The sequence below is a fragment of the Marmota flaviventris genome, chromosome 6, assembly GCF_047511675.1.
Source record: "Marmota flaviventris isolate mMarFla1 chromosome 6, mMarFla1.hap1, whole genome shotgun sequence".
NCBI classification, from domain to species: domain Eukaryota; kingdom Metazoa; phylum Chordata; class Mammalia; order Rodentia; family Sciuridae; genus Marmota; species Marmota flaviventris.
In genome coordinates, this window is record NC_092503.1 from 7,130,220 (window position 1) to 7,152,033 (window position 21,814).

The window sequence follows — 21,814 nt, forward strand, 5'->3', positions numbered from 1 at the left end:
AAAGAGAATGACATTTTGGATTGTGTTAGAACATTCTGAGTCTTGAGCCAATGTTGCTTCCTAGTGATTCTTGGAAACCATGTGGGAGCATGGCCAGTCCCATGGGGGACGTTTCTAGAGGGATTCTAGTCCTTCTGTCTATTTTGCTCCATTTCAGTTTCTTTTTTTTGTTTCTTCCCTCCTTCCCCATGCTGCTCAGAGGAATGCATGCACTGCAGCGGAGAACATTACGAGGGCAAAATTTCCAAGACCATGTCTGGAATTGAATGCCAGGCCTGGGACTCACAGACTCCACACGCTCACGGATACATCCCTTCCAAGTAAGTCCCACTGATCAAGACTCTGCAGTCTCTGTAGTTACTTGGATGTCTTTGCCTGTCTCCGGATGGTTGTGGATTCAGAGCTGGCATCCTGCCACATTCTTCTTATCTTTAGTTGTTAGAAATGCAGAATCTCAGACCCTCTGAATCAAATTTGTATTATAACCAGATTTGCTGCTGATTCGTACGTACATTAAAATTTGAGAAGTACAGATACATCTGTACTTCTTGTGTGTGTTTCCCAAGTATTTCCCTCTTCTCTTTCTTCTTCCGTTTCCTTCACTTTATACCAGCAAGATTCCTCACCGAGGGTCTGTGAGTATACCTCAGGGGTCTTGTGAATCCCCTGATATCTTGTGTGTATTTATGTTGGTGCATTTTGGGGGGCAAGAATTCACAGCTTCCACCAAATTCTCAAAGGCAACTATGAATTTTAAATGTGAATGGGAGTCCCTAATCCAGAAACTAATGATGATCTCAGGAGTAAGGTTCTGTGAGGATTCTATTTCACACTAATTACCCTGGAAAACACCTCCCGCTGTAGCTAGCTGATCCAGTCTCTGTCTTTAAGATCTGAATATGTCAACTTACTGGCTGTACCAGATCACTATCTCTAGGTAGTGAGCAATTTGTGTTTTAAACATTGCTATTATTTGTAGCAGAGTAACCAGCGTTTGCTTATATCAATTTTTCCAGATGGCCAAATTGATAAGGTTACTGATCTTGTTCAGTGGTTTTTAACCATGTAAATCATTAGAAAAATAATACCTGTAATGCCCAGCTAATGTTTCTTCCTAGATTACCATCTTATCAAGTGTAGCCTTTGTTCATTTACCTCTTGGGTGCCTGACTGTGCCTTGCACACTTTAGGTGCTACCATACCTGCTGACCTTCAAAGATTCTCATCCATGAATGCAGATGTTCAGTGCTATTAGAATGCTTTTTGTACCAATACAATTTTTAAAAAATTCTTTTTGTCCATTCAGATTTCCAAATAAGAACTTGAAGATGAACTACTGTCGAAACCCTGATGGGGAGCCCCGCCCGTGGTGTTTTACCATCGACCCCAACAAACGCTGGGAGCTCTGTAACATTCCCCGTTGCAGTAAGTGTGACTCATGTCCCATGCTCCAGGGTTCATGGACTATCCTCAGGATGAATTGGAATTGAAAAAAAACAATCTTTAATATCTGTAACTAAAACATACCAAGTTTTTGGCAAAACAGACAATTGAGGAATCCCCGATTGAGCAGGTCCCATAATAACCATCTCATTATTAATGGCTCTTAAATCTTGCAATAATCTCCATTTACCAGATTTCTTTTTGATGACAAAAATGGGAGTATTATGGGGAGATACAGAAGGTTGTATATGTCCTTCCGCTAATTGTTGTTTGACCAGGTCATGGGCTGCTTGTATCTTTTCTTTAGTCAGGGCCACTGAGGAACCCATACTGGTCTTTCTGATTTCCAAGTAATTTTTATTATCTCAGTGGCCCTTTCTGAAAATCCAACCCATGTCTGTCTATTCCTTGATCTATTTGTATTGGTGCTGTTATACCTTGTTCTTGTTTTTCTAATCTTTTTCCTTTCCTAAAACCTTGTCTAGTCATAATAGTGGGTGCATTTTGGTTGTTGTTATTTGTTAATGTCAAACCTAATTGATCTAGGACATCTCGTCCCCATAAATTTACGGGAAGATGATCCAATACATATGGCTGTATAGTTCCTTCACATCCTTCAGGATCCTTCCAATCTAATATCATTGCACTTCTATGGGGATTAGTAGCCACTCCTAGGCCTCGAAGCGTTTGAGTGGCTTGTTGTAATGGCCAATGTTTTGGCCATTTTTGACCAGAGATGATGCTAAGATCTGCACCTGTATCCAGTAGCCCATTAAATTCATGTCCTTGAATATTTAGTTTTAGCATTGGGCGAGAATCTGAATTTAAAGACAGCATAGCCCAATCTACATCTGTGGAGCCTAATCCCTTGGAAACTCTTTCTACAGCACGACTGGAAAATTTATCATGTAGGCTGGGTATTATTAGTAACTGTGCTATTCTATCTCCTGGTGAAATTACTGATATACCCTTTGGAGAACTGGCTATAATTTTTATTTCACCTTCATAATCGGGATCAATTACCCCAGGACTTATCATAAGTCCTTTTAGAGTAGAAGAGCTGCGTCCCAATAACAAGCCTACCGCTCCTTTGGGAAGAGGTCCTTTTAACCCTGTGGGAATGATTTGAACTCCCATCTCTGGAGTTAGTACTGCTTTGGCGGATGCGCAGATGTCCAACCCTGCGCTCCCTCTGGTTTGTCTGATGAGGGATCTGATGGACAATGTGTCCTGGGCACTACCCTGATGGGGTTGCTGGGTTCCTCCAGTGCTCCGTATATTTGTGGTTTTGGGCCCCGGAGCATTGGGCCCCCCTGTCCATTTTTTGGCAATGGAGCCCGATGCCTTTCTCCACGATATCGTGGATAAACACCTGATCCTTGTTCGTTTTTTGATAATGGAGTACCCTCTATGGTGGTTTGAGAACGGCATTCATTAGCCCAATGTCTCCCTCTACGGCATCGTGGGCAAATACCCGGTATTCTACTCCTTTGATACCTAGTTTGGTTAAACCCTCCTCCTATGGGGCAATTCCATTTAAAATGTCCTGTTTGTTCACAATTGTAGCATGTTCTTGGCCTGGCATCTAAAGCCTGTTTTACTGCAGCTGCCACAATTTGCCCTTGTTCATTAATGTCTCTGGCATCTAAAGCCTGTTTTACTGCAGCTGCCATGACTTGCTCTTGTTCATTAATGTCTCTACATAATTTAATACATGTGTTTAAATCTTCATGTTTCCATGGTCTAATGATATCTCTGCACCAACGATTCGCTTGGTCATAAGCCAGGTGTTTTAGTAATGGCATTGCTTGTTCTGTATTCCCCAAAACTCTGGTAGCTGTTTGAATAAGCCTATCTACAAATTCAGCGTAAGATTCATTAGCTCCTTGTATTACCTTAGATAATTGACCTTGTAAACCTCCATGTCCTTGTAAAGTCTTCCATGCCCTAACCGCCTCTACAGCAATTTGTGCGTATACGCCAGGATCATATGCAATTTGTTGCTGCTGATCCTCATAAGGTCCCTTTCCTAACAACATATCTAGATTTCTCTGAGGATAACCAGCTGCTGCATTTCGCCTAGCCGTCTCCTTGCAAAATTCCTCATTGGCAACCTTCCATAACAGGTATTGACCTCCATTTAGCACAGCTTTACACATATTAGCCCAATCTGCTGGCGTCATGTTCAAGTTGTTAATGGATTCGACCAAGCTTACAGTGAAGGGTGCTTGAGGACCATAGGTTGTTACAGCCTCTTTTAGCTGCTTCACTATTTTGAAGTTTAAAGCATGGTGAATTTGCTGCCCTCCTACCTCAAATACAGGGCATGTTAATACTTGAGATCCTGTCTCAGGATCTGAACTATCAACTGCGGGGGTTGGGGGCCTCCCAGCATATGGAGGTGGCCTTGTTAGTTGGACATTTACATCCTCTGGTGATAGAAAGGTGTTAGTAGCAGTCTCCTGTAGAGGTGGCGCTGTTGGTTGGACACTTACGCCCTCTGGTGATAGAAAGTTTAGTAGCAGTCTCCTTTTGTAACTTTCCCCCGATGGCTTTTTCTGCTCTAAGCTTTCTTCCTCTATCTTTGTCTGAACTGAAGGCTTTGGACTAAGCAAACCAGATACGAACGTCCACAATGGCAATGTGCCAACTGGCAGAGTCCCTGGGCTGTTCTTTTCTATTCTTTTTAAATCTTCACCATGATGGTTCCATTGTGATATATTTAACAACTCCTCCTTAAAAAGCCATGGGCTACATTTTTGTATTGTATCAACGTATGCCCTGACTGTTCTTGATTTTACTGAGATGCCTCCTTCCTCTAACAATTTACTTAACACTCTTTCAGTTTGTTTTTTACTAATTTCTGATCCCGTATTTCTACTATAATACAACCCAACAAGATTCATTAGCTCCTTGTATTACCTTAGATAACTGACCTTGTAAACCTCCATGTCCTTGTAAAGTCTTCCATGCCCTAACTGCCTCTACAGCAATTTGTGCGTATACGCCAGGATCATATGCAATTTGTTGCTGCTGATCCTCATAAGGTCCCTTTCCTAACAACATTCCCCGTTGCAGTAAGTGTGACTCATGTCCCATGCTCCAGGGTTCTGACCCGATCTGCTCTTAGAATCAAGAGGGAACGTGTGTTGGTTCCTTACTGCAGGGTCTAAGAAGTGACCTGCAAGTCGTATGCCATACTATTGCTCTGTATCTTATTGATCTTTTAAGACCATGTATTGGTCCTGTAGGTAATTGATGAGAACATCCTTTATCATGTTGTCTGTTTTCCCCTATCAGAGACTTGTGCCTCTTGCGAGAATGTTTAGAGGTAGGCTCTTGGGGGCAGCTCTGGTGTCCCACTTCCCTGCGCTAAAGGGAGACCAGAGGCATGCTCTGTTTTGTGGAATACATTATCAGGCAGAGTTCCTCTAACTGTGGCTTTGTCATCAAGGGGGTGACTCTGGGTACCCAGTTTTTAGCATGCCCAACAGGCCACAGTGGCAAAGGGGCTCAGGAGGAGAAGATGAAGTGGAAGACCTAGTAGACGTGAAATGGGGGAAAAGAGGATTCAAAACAAGAGCTGAACATTTAGTCAGAGACCGGCACTGATGGTTGGAAAGGACCCAGCCAGGGCCAGCTTCCCTCCTCTGCTCTGACAGGGGTCCTTTGGGATGCAGGGGCTCCTTGGGTGTTCTCCCTCTTCATGAGAATCAGGTTCTCTTGATTTTTTTTTCCCATCAAGAATATCTTGATTTCTGGTGCACATAATTTTCCTTGAAGACATTTTTTGCCTTCCTTCCCGTCAACTCTGACTCAGCTGTGTCTTTTATGGAATATCAGGCTGTGTTCCCTCAGTGATCACAAAGTCTTGGACAGGAAAACGTGGGTCATTGGCACATGTATGGATTTAAGGTGGGATGGCACACTTGCTGATATTTACCATGTGTGATGAAATGAGCCAGGAGACTCTAGAGAGAAGCATCGACCCCCAGGGTTGATTCTGCAGAAGCTCCTCATGAAATGGTCTCACAGACATAGATGCTTCTAGATGGACTTCTGGAAACGCTAAGCAGTTTTTAAATGCCAAATTCCTAGACAGAGGTTGGCAAAAGAGGCTGAGTGCCCTGCAGTTCCCTCCAGGGACACCCATCTGAGCATTCTTTATTTGAAAAATATTCATCGTAGTTTATTTTCTCCATTCAAGCAACACCCCCGCCCTCTTCTGGTCCAACCTACCAGTGTCTGAAGGGAAGAGGTGAAAACTACCGCGGGAAGGTGGCCGTGACCGCATCCGGGCACACCTGTCAGCGCTGGAGTGAGCAGACCCCTCACCAGCACAACAGGACTCCAGAAAACTTTCCCTGCAAGTATGTCCCCTGATGCCCTTCCCTTTAGGGACTGTGAGGTCCCATCGGCTCTGCCTTCACTTCAGTTACTAGAGGAATGCAGGATTAAAGTATTCAGGAATGAAAACGGATCAGGCATGTGCAGGGGAAGTGAAATTCAGCAACTGTCTTTTTCCTATGAGAATTTTTCTCAAAGTGTGGTCCCCAGACCAGCAGCCTCAGCATTACCAGGAATTTGCTAAAAGTGCAAATTCTTGGGACTTACTCCAGACCTAGTAAATCAGAAACTCTGGGAGTGGAGCCCAGCCATGCATTTGTATTTTACTTGTTCATACAAAGTCAAGAAATGTACTTCAACTGTTTACCCAAAAGAAGCGTCTATGGCTTGCTTCTGTGGAATCCTGTGGAATCCTGCTCTGCTCAAGCTTCTTTGGGGCACCTGTTATTCCATGTGTGTGATCCCACAGCTTTAGATGCATCCATATCCAAAATCAGCATCAACAGGCATGTGTGCACCTTATTTATTTACACTTTTTGAAGAGCCAAACTCCTCTTTCAGAGGTTTGGATGAGAACTACTGTCGGAATCCTGATGGAGAGACCACCCCCTGGTGCTACACAACCAACAGCAATGTGAGGTGGGAATACTGTACCATACCATCCTGTGGGAATTCTCCGACCTCCACGGACTCTCTGGATGTCCCAGGTAAGAGGCTTTATAGAGCCCAAGGACGCTCCAGCGTCTGCACCCCGCGGGGTGTCAGAATACAGTGGCTTTGTGGTCAGGGACCGTGCTCTGTGATTTCAGTTACAATATTTTAAATCGGTTGAAGTTTGTTTTATGGTTCAAAACATAATCATTTTCCATGTGTTCTTGGATGTGACTTTGTTATTGGGTAGAGTTTCTCTAAAGGCCAATTAGATAAAACTGACTGATAACTGTTGTCCCGTGTTCCGACTGATTTCCTGTCACCTACTTTGATCACTGAGGGATGAATGGTGACAGGTCCAACCTTACTGTAGATGTGTCAATTTTTCCTTTTAGTTCTAACTCTGTTTGCTTTATTTGTTTAGAAACTCTGTTGTTAGTCACATACACGTTTAAGACACTTGAGTCTTCTAGATGAGATGACCCCTTTGTTATGATGTTATGTTTGTCTTCATCTCAGAAAATATTCCTGTCCTGAAGTCTGTTTTTGCTGTTATGAAAACAGCCATTGAATATGTTTTTACTAGTGTTTGTGTATCTTTTTTTAAAAAAAATTTTAGTTGTAGTTGGACACAATACCTTTATTTATTTTTATGTGGTGCTGAGGGTCGAACCCAGGACCTTGCATGTACTAGGCGAGTGCTCTACCATTGAGCCACAACCCCAGCCCACATTTTTAGCTTTTTAATGGAGATGTTTAGATCATTTTTATTAATGTAATTGTTAAAATGGTTGGATTTAAATCTACCATCAAGTCAATTGTTTCTCTTTGTTCTATTTGGACTTTGTTTCTTTTTGCATCTCCCTCCCCCCTTCATGTGGAATGACTATTTTATGATTACCTTTTATCTCCGCTATTTACTTATTAGTTAAATCAATTTTTAATGATTTTGGCATTTTCCTTAATGTTTACAACATACATCTTTAACTTATTATGTTCCACCTTCAAACAACATTATCTTTGTTGATACAAAAGAACCTTAAAAAATTGTACTTCTCTTCCTCTCTCAGGAATGTTGAGCTAGTAGAGAGAATGGCTGGTAAAGAGAACGGAATTCTGCTATGTTACAATCTCACATTACATTGATGCTATTTTTTTTTGGATTTTACCAATGATCAGTGTGTTTTATTTATAGTCATACTTCTCGTCTGTTTGTTCTACTTTTTCTGTTTTTCATCTAACTCTTTTTTTCTTTGTACATCAGTTTGGAAAACTTCTTGTAATTCACTTTCAACTTCACTGTTTCTTTAGTTGTGTCTTGCCTGCTGATCAGCGCTTTGAAGGAATTCTTCACCTCTTAAGTCACAATTTCTGTTCCGCTCATTTCCATTTTACGTTTTTCTTGTTTCCTCCTCCTTGCTGAAGTTCTCCATCTGTCCATGCACATTGCCTACCTTTATCAGAAAATCCTTTAACATATTGATCATGGTTCTTTCACGTTTCCAGATGTGGTCATCTCTGAGAGGCCGTGGACCTCTGCCTACAGCCTTGGGTGCAGGCCCATTGCCTGCCCCAACCCCTAGAAGCTTGAGGCTTTGGCCAGTATGAGCACAGGGTCTGGAGAAATACATGAGTCTCCTATCTGTCCACCACTGACAGTCACCCCTGCTGTCTGCACCACTGAAAGCATTTCCCTCTGGGGTCCTGCTCTACTGTTCTCATGAGAACCCACTAGAGATCCGTAAAGAAGAGCTTGCACAGGATTGCAGTTTCCAGCTATAAATACTCTAAAGTCCCCCCCCCCCCCCCGCCCCCCGCTTCTGAGTTTTAAGTAAAATATTCCAAGAAAAGTAGGTCATAAGTTCTAGAATACTATGAATTTATTGTGTGTGTGTATGTATGTGTGTGTGTGTGTGTGTGTGTGTGTGTGTTTGCTTGTCCACAGGCCTGCTCATATGGACAAGAGAACAGTGCACTTTCGTGTCACAAAGGGCTTTACCTGTCTCTCGGTCGTTACTCAGCGTGATTTCTTCTTTTTCAGCGTTAGCACCACCTGAGCAAACCCCTGTGGTCCAGGATTGCTACCAGGGCAATGGACAGAGTTATCGAGGCACATCGTCCACCACTATCACAGGAAAGAAATGTCAGTCCTGGTCATCAATGACGCCACACGCACATGAGAAGACCCCGGAAAAATTCCCAAATGCGTAGGTCCTTGATTTTAAACCACCCATGGAGCAATAGCCAACTTAATTTTCTATTCGACGACCTGTGCTGTAAGCTGACTTCTTAGGACCAAATCTCCTAGGTCAGAATGGGAGGCAAATCATCCAGGACACTTGCTTTAGAGCAAAAGGTCTGGGAGAGGTTATAGGCAGGCTGACTGTCTTTCTTGAGTAATTTTGTGAGGCAGCAGGGTTATGTGGAGGTGGTGAGCTCACACCAGTGGAAAGCTCAGGAGAACAAATTACCAAAATCTTAGAAATAGCACCATTGCCCAGCACCTGCTAATATCAGTGCAGTCTTTCAGCTCTGGAATTTTATCACTCCAAACTCAAACCAATGAAGTGAAGTTTGTGTCTGCCGCTGTGTCTTGGGTCACAAGTCACCCTCTGTATTTATACCCACACCTATATCTAATCTTCCCTGCATAGGCACCTTGGGTCCTGTGCGCTACTGGTCTAAAGGGCTGGGGTTTGTCAGAAGAGCAGAAGCAGGAAGGCAGATGAGGGTCAGGAAGCACACAGATGCTGAAAGTGAAGTGGGCAGGCAGATGGACACAAGGCTAGACTGACCAGAGCAACCTTTCTACCATAGTGGCCTTAACCTGTGTGCAAAAAGCTGTTTTCCCTTGATGGACGATAAGCACAAGACTGAGATCTTTTAGAATGAAAGACCGACGCGATTCCCTGTCTTTCCTCTTGGAGGCAGTTCCTGCACTGAATGTTAGGAGATGGAGCCAAAGCAGACCATAGACATCTTGCTGAACTAAGGAGAGAGGCCGGAGTTTGGCATTACTGAGGCAGCTAGGATTTTTTCTGTTGTGTAATCTTGAGAAAGACCCTGGGGAGAGGAGTTCCAGCAACATGCATAGAGGTCTCCTCAAGTCTCTGGCTAAACACAAGGCCACACATGCACAGGGAGAGAGTCTAGAAAGAAAGGTGTACAAAGAACAGTAACTGGGGAAAGAACAACGGCCGCATGTGGTATAAGCAGAGCATCCCTTGTGCTGGGATAGACTTACACTGAGCCACACCATAAAGATATTAAAGTAAAAGTATTAAACATCTCAATTAAAAGGCATAGATTGCCACGATGAATGAAAGCCAAAGCCCGGTTATGTTTTCCTTACAATAGTGGGTCTTTAAATATAAGAACATTGGTTAAAAACTAAAGTAGGCAAAATAACATACCAGGAAAACATGAATCAAAAAACAGCTGGAGTGGTTTTGTCAACATTAGACACGTAGCTTTCAAGGCATGAATTAATACCAGAGATATAAAGGACATTTCTCTAAGAAAAAAGTGTTCATTCATCAAGACTCAAGACTTACCACTGCTTGTGTGTTGTATCCTGGTACAGAGCTTCAGGGACATGATGCAGAAACTGACCACAGGGGGAGAAGCAGGCAAGCCCACAGGTAGAGGTGGACGTTTCCTTGCTTCTCTAGAGGATGGTTTTAAATCCTCCCCAAACAAAATATAGAACAAGGGAAAAAATCAGAAAGGATATAGAAATTTCAAAGTAAAACAACCTCTTTAGCCCTAAGGTGAACTACAGATTTGTGTTTGAGTGTGCATATAGCGCTCACCAACAAGCCCCACGTGCTTGGCCCATAAATTTAAAAGGGTTAAAATTATACAGTGTGTTTTCTACCACTGAAGAAGTCAATGAATGCTTTTATTATATAAGTAACAAAGCATTTGGGAAATTCCCAATATTTGGAATATATTTGAAAATAATTTAAGAGTCAAAGAAGAAATCACAAATTATTTTAGAAATCTTTTGAACTGAACAATAGTAAGAAAAATACATCTAAAGGTGTGGAATACAGACAGTGTTTTTAGGGTTTTATAATTTTAAATGCTCTTTTTAGAAAACAGAAACATTTAAAAATCAATGATTTAAGCCAACAGTTCTCCAAGTGTGGTTTGAAAAACCCTGGGGATTTCAGGGCTCCCTCTAGAGAGTCTATGAGGTTAAAGCAGTCAATGTGTTAAAGATGGCTTGATTTTCCCTCCTCATGTGTCTACAGAAGCTGCATAATATGCGGTGACACTGTTTGAGGGCTATTGGGAGGTGTGCTTCTTTATTCTTGCTTTAAGCAATCCTCAGTTTTAGTTTCAATGCAGTAAATTTTTATAGCATATATCACAAACAATGAGAGCTGAATTGGATCCTCCACACTTATGTCGTATAAAAATAAAAGAGGGCATATTTTTCAACTCAATTTGTGAGGCCAGAAAAAGAAAAAACCCAGATACAGAAAGTAGACCAGGATTTTTTTTTTTGCAAGAAAATATACAAAAATTATCTATTGTGAACATAAATATAAAAAAACTTAACAATTGAATCCAGCAATATATAGAAATCATCTTTATCATGAACATGATAAACATCATAAACAAATGAAACTGCCCTTCAAGAATGCAAAGTTGGTTAACCTCTTTTAAAAACACCAATATCATCCAACATGTTAACAGAATAAAAGTGCAGATCATGTGATTATATCAATAGATGCCAAAGAAAATTTGACAAAATCCAACACCTTCCAGGACAAAAAGTCTCAGCGAACTAGGAGTAGAAAGAAACTTTAAAAACATGATTAGGGGCATCTACCCAAAACTTCCAGCTAATGACCAATAAGTACCTGAGAAAGAATATTCAACATCTACGCCATCAAATAAATTAGAATTATAACCTTAACGAGATACTACCAAACACCCAATGGAAATGACAATTAACAAAAAGCCAGACAATAGCTGAGGAGTGTCAAGGGTGTGGAGTAAGAATGTACAGCTGTTATATACACTGGCCTCTTTGAAAAATCAATCTGATGGCTTCTCCTAAAGTTAAATTGACATGCACCTACCCACACACTTGCAATTCTGTTTCTTAAATATTACCCTAGGGAAATGAAAATGTAAGTCCACAAAGAGAGCTACAAGAATATTCGTATCAGCTTAATTTACAATAACTCCAAACTGTAAGCAACTGCAATGTTCACCAATAAAAAACAGAATCAATAATTTGTGGTTTATTCAAACAATGGGGCCCTATGCATTAATGAAAAAGCAGCAGCTACTGGCACTCTCAAGGAGCATGGATGGAGCTCAAAAATATTATACTAAGGCAAGAAGCCAAATACAAAAGTACGTATTCTGTAGGAGTCCATTTATGTGAGGCAAAACTTAATGGTGGGAGGAAACCAATAGCATTTGCCTTCGGAAGAGGGTGACAGAGATTGAGCTGTGGCCCCCTGGAGCTTCTAGGTGAGAAAATGTCCTGTGTCATGGTAGAACGTGGGTTGCACAGGTACCTGTGTTCTCAAAGCTCATCAAACTCCATTTTGCACGTTTGTCTTTCGCTAGATGTAAAGTAAGCCACAACTAAGGGAAAGAGCAGGACTCTGTTTGTATTGCCTTGACACATCCCAGTGACTGGCGTCCTCCGGTGGGGCCTGGGCAGGAGACCGTGTCACTTGCCTAAAGGTGGATTCCTGTAGCACTTTCTAAGTTTCCTCACACTGCTGCAGGTCATGCATCTGAACCGTAAGGGACCCCAGGGATGAGGATGCTGGGAGGTTGGGGCAATGTTCTCAGGGGGCTGTCTCCTCCAGTGCTCTCTGGGACCCTCACCTGCTATGTCTCTTATTCAGTTTTTTTTATGGCTACTCCTGTACGACTCCTCAGGGTCCCTGTTTTCCCCAGATATCTTCCCTTAACCCTTTAGTCTGCTTATTAATCTCATCCCTCAGTCCCCAAGTGGCTGCAGCTAGCAGAGGATGGGCCAAGAGCAGGAGAGGATTCCTGTTCATGAAGGCATCCTACAAAAATGACCTCAGGTCTGAGAATTGTTTTTCCAGGCCAGTTTTCATAAGGCTTTGGAACCCAGACCCATTGGTCTACCTAAAGTGACATTATCTCCTCAACTTTCTTTTATGGCAAAAGTACAGTTGAACTACATTGTCAGTAAATAAGCTAAGAGAGCTGGCCTGGGAATATTATCATTATATATAGATCCTTGCTTCCTTGGGTGATATGTTTTCTTTCCAATTTACATTTTCCTATGAATTCATCTATAGAGGGAGATAGATAAAGATTTGCATATGCTTAAAAAAATTAAAATTATCCTTCAAAATCTCTATCGGCTATCCCTGGGCAGTGTATTTGGCAGAATGTGTGAGAAGAATATCATGATATTTTGTCGTATGTATTTCTGTGTTATCTCAGCTTTTACATGGAGCATATATGACTTTTGGTTAAAAGGGCCATTTGTGTTTGTGGCTCTATCATGATGATCACCTTTAATGGGGATATTTCAAAGTCACTTGTTGACACTTTGTTATAGTAAAATTCAGCGGGAGCAGAATTCTCCCACCCTGGTGACTTCATTGTTTTGGGATTTGCAGTGGCTTGACAATGAACTACTGCAGGAATCCAGATGCTGATAAGAGCCCCTGGTGTTACACCACTGACCCCAGTGTCAGGTGGGAGTACTGCAACCTGAAGAGGTGCTCGGAGACACCCGGGGATGCTGTGGAGTCGGCCACTGCTGTCCAAGTTCCCAATGTACAGACCACTTCTGAGTCAGGTGAGCAGCCTGACCCGGCAGGGGTGAAGGAGATGGAAAATCTTACCAATGCAGATGCTTCTGTGCTACACAGGAAGCTGAGTGTTGGTGAGGGTCTGACACATGGGGTGGGGGAGTCAGGGCTGGAATTGTTGCCTGAAGGTGGGTGGGAAGTTTCCTCTGGACTCGTGCAAATCCCTCAGGGGGTTCTGACTCCCTACTCACTGGGTTATCTTGGTGTCCTGACAAAATTCTCGAACACCCTGCTAAATTCATGATTATGTCCAAGTCAATGAGCGTTCCTGGTAATAGGCAGTGTTCGCTGAGGTCTCCGGCATCCCGGGGTCCTAGGGATGTGACACCCGTCGGGGCCAGCCCACACTGCTGCATTTCCCCCCTGGGGCCTTGAATCCACGCAGGGCCCTAACCACGGCTTTCTCTCCCACAGACTGCATGTTTGGGAATGGGAAGAGCTACCGGGGCACCAAGGCCACCACTGTCACTGGCACTCCATGCCAGGAGTGGGCTGCCCAGGAGCCCCACAGACACAGCATTTTCACCCCACAGACAAACCCACGGGCAGGTCTGGAAAAAAACGTAAGCACCTGGATTCAGGTTTCTCTTTTGCCTTTGGCTGACCAATCTTTGGACAGAATTGGTCCTGGGTTCTAGAAAATCAACCTGGAGTGATCTTCCATGTTGGGGGAAAGGAAGGGAGGGAAATGGAGAGATTTCAGGGGACTAAGGCTGGTGTCCATGTGGGACCTGCAGGAAGGACCAACTGTGTAGATGCCCTTTACCTTCAGACCCTCCAAGGTGCCTACCCCATCCATCAGGGGAGAGGCCTCACAGCTGGGCCCCCCGGGACATGTGACCACTGCATTCTGTGATTCAGAGGCTTGTAGGCATCTGAACAAATCCCTTTTCCAAAAAATAAGAAAGGAAGGAAGGAAGAAAGGAGGGAGGGAGGGTAAGAAAAGAAGGAGGGAGGGAGGGAGGGAAGGAAGGAAGGAAGAAAGAAAAGGAACACTCCTTCCGTCCTGTAAGGACCAGAGTGTGATGTCCCTGCTTGGCCCTGGGAAAAGGAGCCGCTTCTCAAACGCTGCCTTTTTTCAGTATTGCCGCAACCCTGACAATGATGTCAACGGTCCCTGGTGCTACACCACAAATCCCAGAAAGCTTTTTGACTACTGTGACGTCCCTCAGTGTGGTAAGTTGCTTTCTCTTTTCTAAGGAAATTACTTTTCAAACGAATGCGGTGATCACCTCTTTAATAAGGATCCGTGTGCACACACACTTGCACACTTGCACACTCACATACTCATGCACACACAAAATGGCTTTGGGCTGAGTGCCTCTCTGGGGGAGACAGCTGTGGGCATCTTGGACCTGTGCTTTCAATGGTCTCATTTGCTAGTGGAATGCACACACACACACACACACACACACTGCATACATGTGTGCATATACACATGACTTAGGTAAGGCAGATACCAAATCTCCAAAAGAGCAAGCTTAGGAGTGATATAATCAGCCCTGGAATGGCCCCACAGCACTCTCCAATGTCTAGCAAGAGATCATGAAGAAGAAGCTCAGAGTCACCTCCTCCAGAGGCCAAAAAATAAGAATGGAAACAAATGTCAACTGAAACCCATAAACTGTCTCCCTGAGAACACACTGAAATGCAGCGCCGCTCCTTAGTGAGCTCCAACTGCTCCCTCCTGAGAGTCCCATTGCTCAGTCAAGCATGGGCCACTGACTTAGAGACGCTCCTTCCTGATGGCTCCAAACTTGAGGGAGGAAGAGGCTTGGATTGGAGGGGATTGACCCTAGTTCTTAAATGATTGAAATAACGTGTCCATGGGTACTTCTGGAAAAAAAAAAAAAAAAACCAAAGTCACCACAGAGCACTCGGACTCCTTTGCTGTGTGGATGGTGTGTGCCACGTGGAAGGACAGGAGCTGGACGGGAGGAACTGGGCCTGCAAAGTTCCAAGGCAGTAGGGGGCAGTGGTTAGGAGTCTGGGAGCCGCCCTGCCCTGTTAGCTTTGCTTGTGGGTGGCGGCAGGGACATCAGGGGGGAGGGAGATGGGCATGGCGGAAGGATGCTACTTGGCCAGCACCATGATGAGAGGGCATTGTACTCTCGGGTTTATGGCTGCCTTTTCTCTAGCTGGTGCTTTTGTCTGTCCTGCAGAAGCTGTCAGAGGTCTCTTCCCTGAAAGCCCCTCCCTTTCACTCTCCACCTTGACTCTGTCCTATGACCCACCCACTGCCTCTCCCTGCCCCGGTTCTTATCCCCAACAGGCTGCCTCTAGGTGGAACCCAGCCTGGCATCCCAGCCTCAGGCCTCATGGTGTGTGCCTGGGACTCAGGCACTTCAGATTCCCTTGAGATAAGGCTCAGTCACCTCCCAGGTGCAGCCCTGGGAATCCGCCAGCTACTTCCTTCTGCAGGAAGCAGGCCTGAAGGCCTCCGAGGGGGGATGGGAGCGCTGCTCACCAAGTGCAGGGTTGACCTGCCCTGCCCTGCCCTGCGTGGTGGCGAGGTGGGGGACCTCACAGTCCATTGGAGCAATTCTCTTCCAATTCTTTGAGCTTCCTCCAATCTGTGAGAACCTGTTTCTTTTACACCTCCACATGGTGAGGAAGCCAGAATCACTGAAGAGCTATTTCCTTAGAAATGTGCACGGGGCTTTGTCTTTCAACACTCCTGAGCATCTTTTGGGTCTCAATTGAAACTTCCAGTGTATCAACTTCTTACTCCCTGACCTTCCAGAATGGAAAGGTTGAAGGCAGACCTCTTACCTATTTCCTCTGTCTCCTGGGCCTAGAGACAGGCCTGGTGCATAGCAGGTACTATGTCTTTGAACACATATTTGCTGAATGAATGAGTAAGTGAATAAAATCACACACTGTAGTTCTTCCAGGACTTCAGGTCAGTGTTGTACAGGGTGATAGTCCCAGATTAATGGCATCTTTTTGTGTGCACACGTGTGGTTTTGGGTAGTTTCATTTGGATTTTTCAGATTGAGAAATGGCTTGATTTTTTCCATTTCAACTGTTTGTATCATTTTTCTTAAAAAATATTTTATTGCTCATTCCCTGGGAGATTTTAGATTTTGTTGACTTAAGTGGGAAATTCCCTAATGATCATTTTTCATAAAATCCCCCAACCTTTACATTATGTTTAATTTACAAGGAAAAGCACATCTTTAAAAGGAAAAAATACCATTGATTAACTTGTGCACTTCATTAAGCAGCTTTCCTGAAAGGATCTGTGTAAACGTCAAGTGTGATTAGAACAAGTAACAGTACGCAGACTGCACAACCACAGCCCCCAGCAAGGCCTCTGGAAACCCAAGTGTGGTCTGTGCAGCCCAGTGTCCTTGAGTTCACCAAGGCCTGGGTGAAGGAATGACCACTTTAAATATAATACCTTTTGTTTACTTATATTCATTTAAAGTTACACGTTTGTTGAAGGACTTCAATAACTTTCATTTCTACCTACATATTCCATACCAACAACAAATAAGGAAAGATAGATTAAAAACTTTAAGTTTTGTTTGGAATAGTGAGACCGAGGAACCATCATCTCCATAGTTATTCTTCGAGCACTTATATTTTGCACGTGCATGTATTTTTAATACAAATGTAAAAAATACACCTACTTTAGTATGCTTATGCATATAATCTATTAACATAAATAAAGCTCATTGTTAAGGAGGATGGTAGCCTTACATCACATGCTTCTATTTGGAAAGGGCTTCGCATATAGACTCTCAACAGACCACAGCAATTGGAAAGTTCTTTGGAAAACCCAGGTTCCAAATTCTCTAGAGAGTAGCGTTTCTCATTGGTTAAGATGGGCAGTATTTCACCTTACAGACCCATCAATGGGGGAACCAAAGACGGACACCAGTTCCTCTCTCCAGGAACCTTGCAGGCTAGTCTAAGTAGAGGGAAAGCAGGGCAGGTATGTGGAGGTCATCCCCACAGCAGTTGAAGGGGGCTCCCTGGAGGAGGTGTGCAGAAGCTGACGGAGAGAAGGCAGAATTTCAACTTAGATAGTTAGCCTTGCTGCTGACAGTCACACACACACACACACACACACACACACACGTGCACATGCATGGGCACGCATACACATAAATTCACATGAAATAAAACACCTTTATGTCTTCTAGTGGAGGTGATTGCTGTGGTCTTCAGGAAACCTCACCTGGCTTAGTTGGGGATGATACTGTGTTCTAAATTTTGAGTTGGACAAACACAAATAGCCATTTGTACCAATCTGAGTCTTCTCAGTAACGATGTCATTCTAATGATGAATTATACCAGTTTATTTTATCCCTACTCCCCGTAATGAAGAAGTACTTGTAATTCCTTCAAAGAAGAGGGTCTGTGTTATCTATTGCCTCCTTTGAAACCTGGAAAAGATGTTCCAGACGTTGCCTGTGATTCTGCTACTTCTCCTGCCTGGGCTTTACTATGCCATGAATTGTGAGCTTGGCCCACAGCTGTGAATTCATCTTAAACTATGTGACGGTTGACACCTTTGACCCAAATGTGACTATTCTGACTTTGTGTCACAGAGTCCTTGTCTTCATTTGATTGTGGGAAGCCTAAAGTGGAGCCCAAGAAGTGTTCTGGAAGAGTGGTAGGAGGGTGTGTGGCCAATGCTCACTCCTGGCCCTGGCAGATCAGTCTTAGGACAAGGTAAGGACATTCTCAAAAACAGCTTATCCATCCTTCACTGAGAGCCCTCAAACCTTCCCGACAAACCCGTGGTACTGAGACATCCACACCTGCCTCTATTCTTCCAAGGAGAAAACAAAGCTACACAATTCTTTTTTTTTTTTTAAATTCTGGGTTTTCTACTTTGAAAGTGGCTCAAACTGGATTAAAACAAAACAAAAATAAACACCCTCTGGTATGTTGTCGTCAGAGTCTGTAGACACCATTGTCTACAGCAAGCTCTGATATTGCTGGAAAAATATTGAAGATGCTTTTCATGGGTTTGTATGGATACCATCGGCTCATGGTAAAATGAAAAGAAGGGAATTTTTTCAGAAATGTGACCCTTTGGCAGGGGTCAAAGACAGAATTATCTACAACCTATCAGGCATCCAAACTTAAAAAAAAAATACTTTTGCACATTTTTGTAAGTCTTGAATTTGAGGCAGGGACTGCTCGCCCATTCACAAATACGTGACTGAATTATAGTCTGAAATCACCAAAATGTAGGGCTCTCTTTTCAGTTGATGTGCTTTGATAGTAAGTCAGTCTTCTTGGCACATCTTGTCAAACTCAGGTGGGACACAGCCTTGTCTCCTGGCTTGCTTGCTTCACACGTGCGGGCTCAGCGGTTTTGCTGACCCCAGGGCCTCCCCTCCGCTGCTTGGGACTGTCATCCACACACACAGTCACGTTCCCTTGCACTCTCTTGCGGAGGTGGCTTTTCCTGAGCTGGTGTTCGGTGAATCCTTGCTAGAAGAGCCCTGGCCTTCCACACACTGTGAATCTGCTCTTTCCATGCTGTGGTGGCCTAGCTCCTGATCGATTTATTAACGTGCCTGTGGACAGACACTTACCTTTAGTGTTCTTTTCATTGCGATTTGGCTCATAGTGGTTCACCCCATTATTATGTGACTAAGCAGTACATGGGGGCAAGTGATATAGGGGACAGCTTCACAAAGTCAAGTTCCTCAGGTGCAATCAGCAGACTGCCATGGGTCACCGCTCTTCGGGACCACCAGGGCCCTGAAGAATGATTCATCACCCATCATTAGGCATAGGTCTTGTCAAAAGAAACTCCCTCCAGGGAAGTTCTCTGGAGGGTGGCTGCTGTTGGAGCCACAGGGCTAAGAGGTCAAAGCTGTGGGGTAGGACTTAATGTGGGAGCCCCTGGTTTTTTTCCCCGTGGCCGGGCTGTGCCTGGAGCCTCCAGGTGTAGATGGAAGCTTCTGGAAAGTCCCATGCTGAAGTGTGATTCTAAGCTCCCGCCATCTTGATGTTGGACTGGTAGCCTTTCCTTTTGGGAACAGCAACATTATCAAAATTGCATGAGTGTGTCTTTCTGGTTTGCAAAGAAGCAGGAGAAGCCATCAGCTCTGAACTAAAATCTTGGCTTTTTTTCCCCCCTTCTTCTCCTAGATTTGGAAGGCACTTCTGTGGAGGCAGTTTAATATCCCCAGAGTGGGTGCTGACTGCTGCTCACTGCTTGGAGAAGTACGTTGGGTAACTGATGTAAGGGCCCATCCTGAAGGCTTCCTCCCTCCTCCCCATCCCCTGCCTCCTCCCGCCTGTGGCAGGGATGCCGGTGCCGGGGAGTGGATATGCAGAAGCCTTCAGCAGAATTGCCAGGGCAATTGTGTGACAGTTCAGAAGTGTCTCTAGAAAGACCCAGTGCAGGTGACTTTGTGGGCCTGGGTTGACAGCACTGCAGAGGGATTCACTGTGACAGACGTCGGTCCCCAATCCTTAACTGCCAGGTTCAGGAAAATTGTGAATTTTATTTCTTATCCCTCAGAAGTCACCAATTCCAGTAGTTGTGGGTCTTGGCAGACAACGTGATATTTATGGCAAAGATGGGGACCCAGTGAAGGGGCTGGACGGTAATTTGCTCCTGATGACACTGTCTTTTCTAGGTCTTCAAGGCCTTCCTCATACAAGGTCATCTTGGGCGCACACCAAGAAGTGAATCTTGAGCCACATGTTCAGGAAATAGAAGTGGCTAAACTGTTCCTGGAGCCCACAAGAGCAGATATCGCCTTGCTGAAGCTGAGCAGGTACGAGCTCACCTGTGGCTCCTGCCCGGAGCAGAGTGAGGACATTGTTTCATGCCTGGGTTTTATGAGCCCTCACTGTAGGGTGGGTGTCTATGTGGAGGTGCTGTCTATGTGGTGGAAGGCAAGATTTTGGGAAAAAGCATCACACTTCATCAAAAAATCTGGACTCAGCCCTAATACTACCACATGCCAGCCTTGATCCTGAAAAAGGAACCAGGATTCAGTTTCCTTAGGTAGAAAAAGAGTGAATTGAAATGCCAGGTGAACTGTGACCTCTAATATTCTCTCACTGTTCACCAGAGAGTGATTAAATGACTCCAGGCTGAGAGTCCCCTCTCAGCATACTTTTGAGAGAAACAAATGAGATGACATATTTCAAAGTACTTTAAAAAAACCACAATGTGAAAAACAACAACAAAAACCATGCCCCAAACTCCATGAAAGCAAACGATACCGTTGCTGTCATCTCTGGTTGTATTTCTCCTGTTGAGGTGGTGTTCTATGAAGATGACAGTGACAAATTTGCTTATGTCACAAAGTTAGGAATGTTGGGAAATAGGTCCCAGTGGAGGCAGCTCACAAGCAGATAGCTGTTTGAGAAATGCACATTTGGGCCTGATGGGTTCCAGAGGACGAGGTGACGACACAGTGGCGGGCGTGGGCCAGTGGCACAAGGCTGTGGTCAGGACCTGGGTGCTGCTGTTCTGGGTCTGGTCACAAACTCAGGAGACTTTTTTGGGTCTATCCACTGAGAGGTTGTGCTAAACACTGGGGTATTTGGACACTCTAGAAAGAAAAGAAGTGGGCTCCCTTGGCCCCCCCGACAATGCAGCTCACTCCCCTCTTGATCCCCAGCATTTTCCCCCAAACCCCCTAGCAAATACAAGTTTCCTTAGGTCCCCAGAGACTTCCCAAGGTGATCTGATGGCTTGAACAAACAATTTGGTAAATTTCAGATCCGGGAAGTGTTCTGTGATATTGTGGGCTGAGCCTTAGGGGGCTGAGCCTTAGTGCCTCCCCTGCATTCTCCACGCCCCAGGGTCTAAGGTGTTTATTGGGCCCTGAGGAGACCTATGGAGTGAAATCCATGTGAGAGGCCTGCTCTATTCTGGTGCCTCCAGGAAAGTGTATCTGATTTGAAGTTTGGCAGCACTGAATGATGGTTCTTAGAAAAGGACATGTCACTTTTTTTTTTTTTTAATTAAGGATTGAACCCAGGGGCACTCTGCCACTGAGATATACCCCCTGACCCTTTTTATTTTTATTTTGGGACAGGGTCTTGCTAAGTTGCTAAGGTTGTCCTCAAACTTGTGATCCTCTTGCCTTAGCCTCCTGAGTAGCTGGGATGACAGATGTGTGCCACTATGCCCTGCTATTTCCAATCTTTCCCCCTCTTGGACTTACTAAAGTAGAATCAGCTCTAAACATCAAAATTCTAATGTTTAAATGTCCCTAGGACTCCAATCCTCTTTCACCAGTGTCCAGCATTTTACTATATTCTTATAACCACGATGTTGGAACATTTATTGTCAAGGAAACTGAGGCTCCTAAATAGAGCAACTTGCTGGGGCCACACGTGCTCTGGCTGTGGGGCAGCCTCATGAGTTGCTCCATCTAGATGATCCGCCCACTGACTGACGCCCTCCAAATTAATATGAAATTATACTTGGTGCAAAGTTCCAGCTCTGCACAGGACACATGCAGAGTGAGGCTTGTCATCCCTACTCCCCAAGGCCACGGCCCCCAGCAGGTTCTCGAACAAAACTGAAGCTATTCAAATGAAATGGGATA

General features: G+C 44.3%; 1 protein-coding gene across 2 annotated transcripts in view; it reads left to right on the top strand.

The window, feature by feature from the left end:
- Plg (plasminogen) overlaps window positions 1–21,814 on the top strand; it is a 37,117-nt gene that overhangs the window by 10,113 nt on the left and 5,190 nt on the right. The window contains exons 6-16 of one of the 2 annotated variants that reach the window (XM_027939568.2): window positions 200–320; window positions 1,307–1,425; window positions 5,651–5,813; window positions 6,352–6,497; window positions 8,483–8,648; window positions 13,074–13,255; window positions 13,683–13,831; window positions 14,351–14,444; window positions 17,828–17,951; window positions 19,389–19,463; window positions 19,883–20,023. In XM_027939568.2, coding sequence (XP_027795369.2) covers window positions 200–320; window positions 1,307–1,425; window positions 5,651–5,813; window positions 6,352–6,497; window positions 8,483–8,648; window positions 13,074–13,255; window positions 13,683–13,831; window positions 14,351–14,444; window positions 17,828–17,951; window positions 19,389–19,463; window positions 19,883–20,023 — 1,480 coding nt within the window. The remainder of the gene's footprint in view (window positions 1–199; window positions 321–1,306; window positions 1,426–5,650; window positions 5,814–6,351; window positions 6,498–8,482; window positions 8,649–13,073; window positions 13,256–13,682; window positions 13,832–14,350; window positions 14,445–17,827; window positions 17,952–19,388; window positions 19,464–19,882; window positions 20,024–21,814) is intronic. The other variant, XM_027939569.2, reaches the window with a different exon arrangement.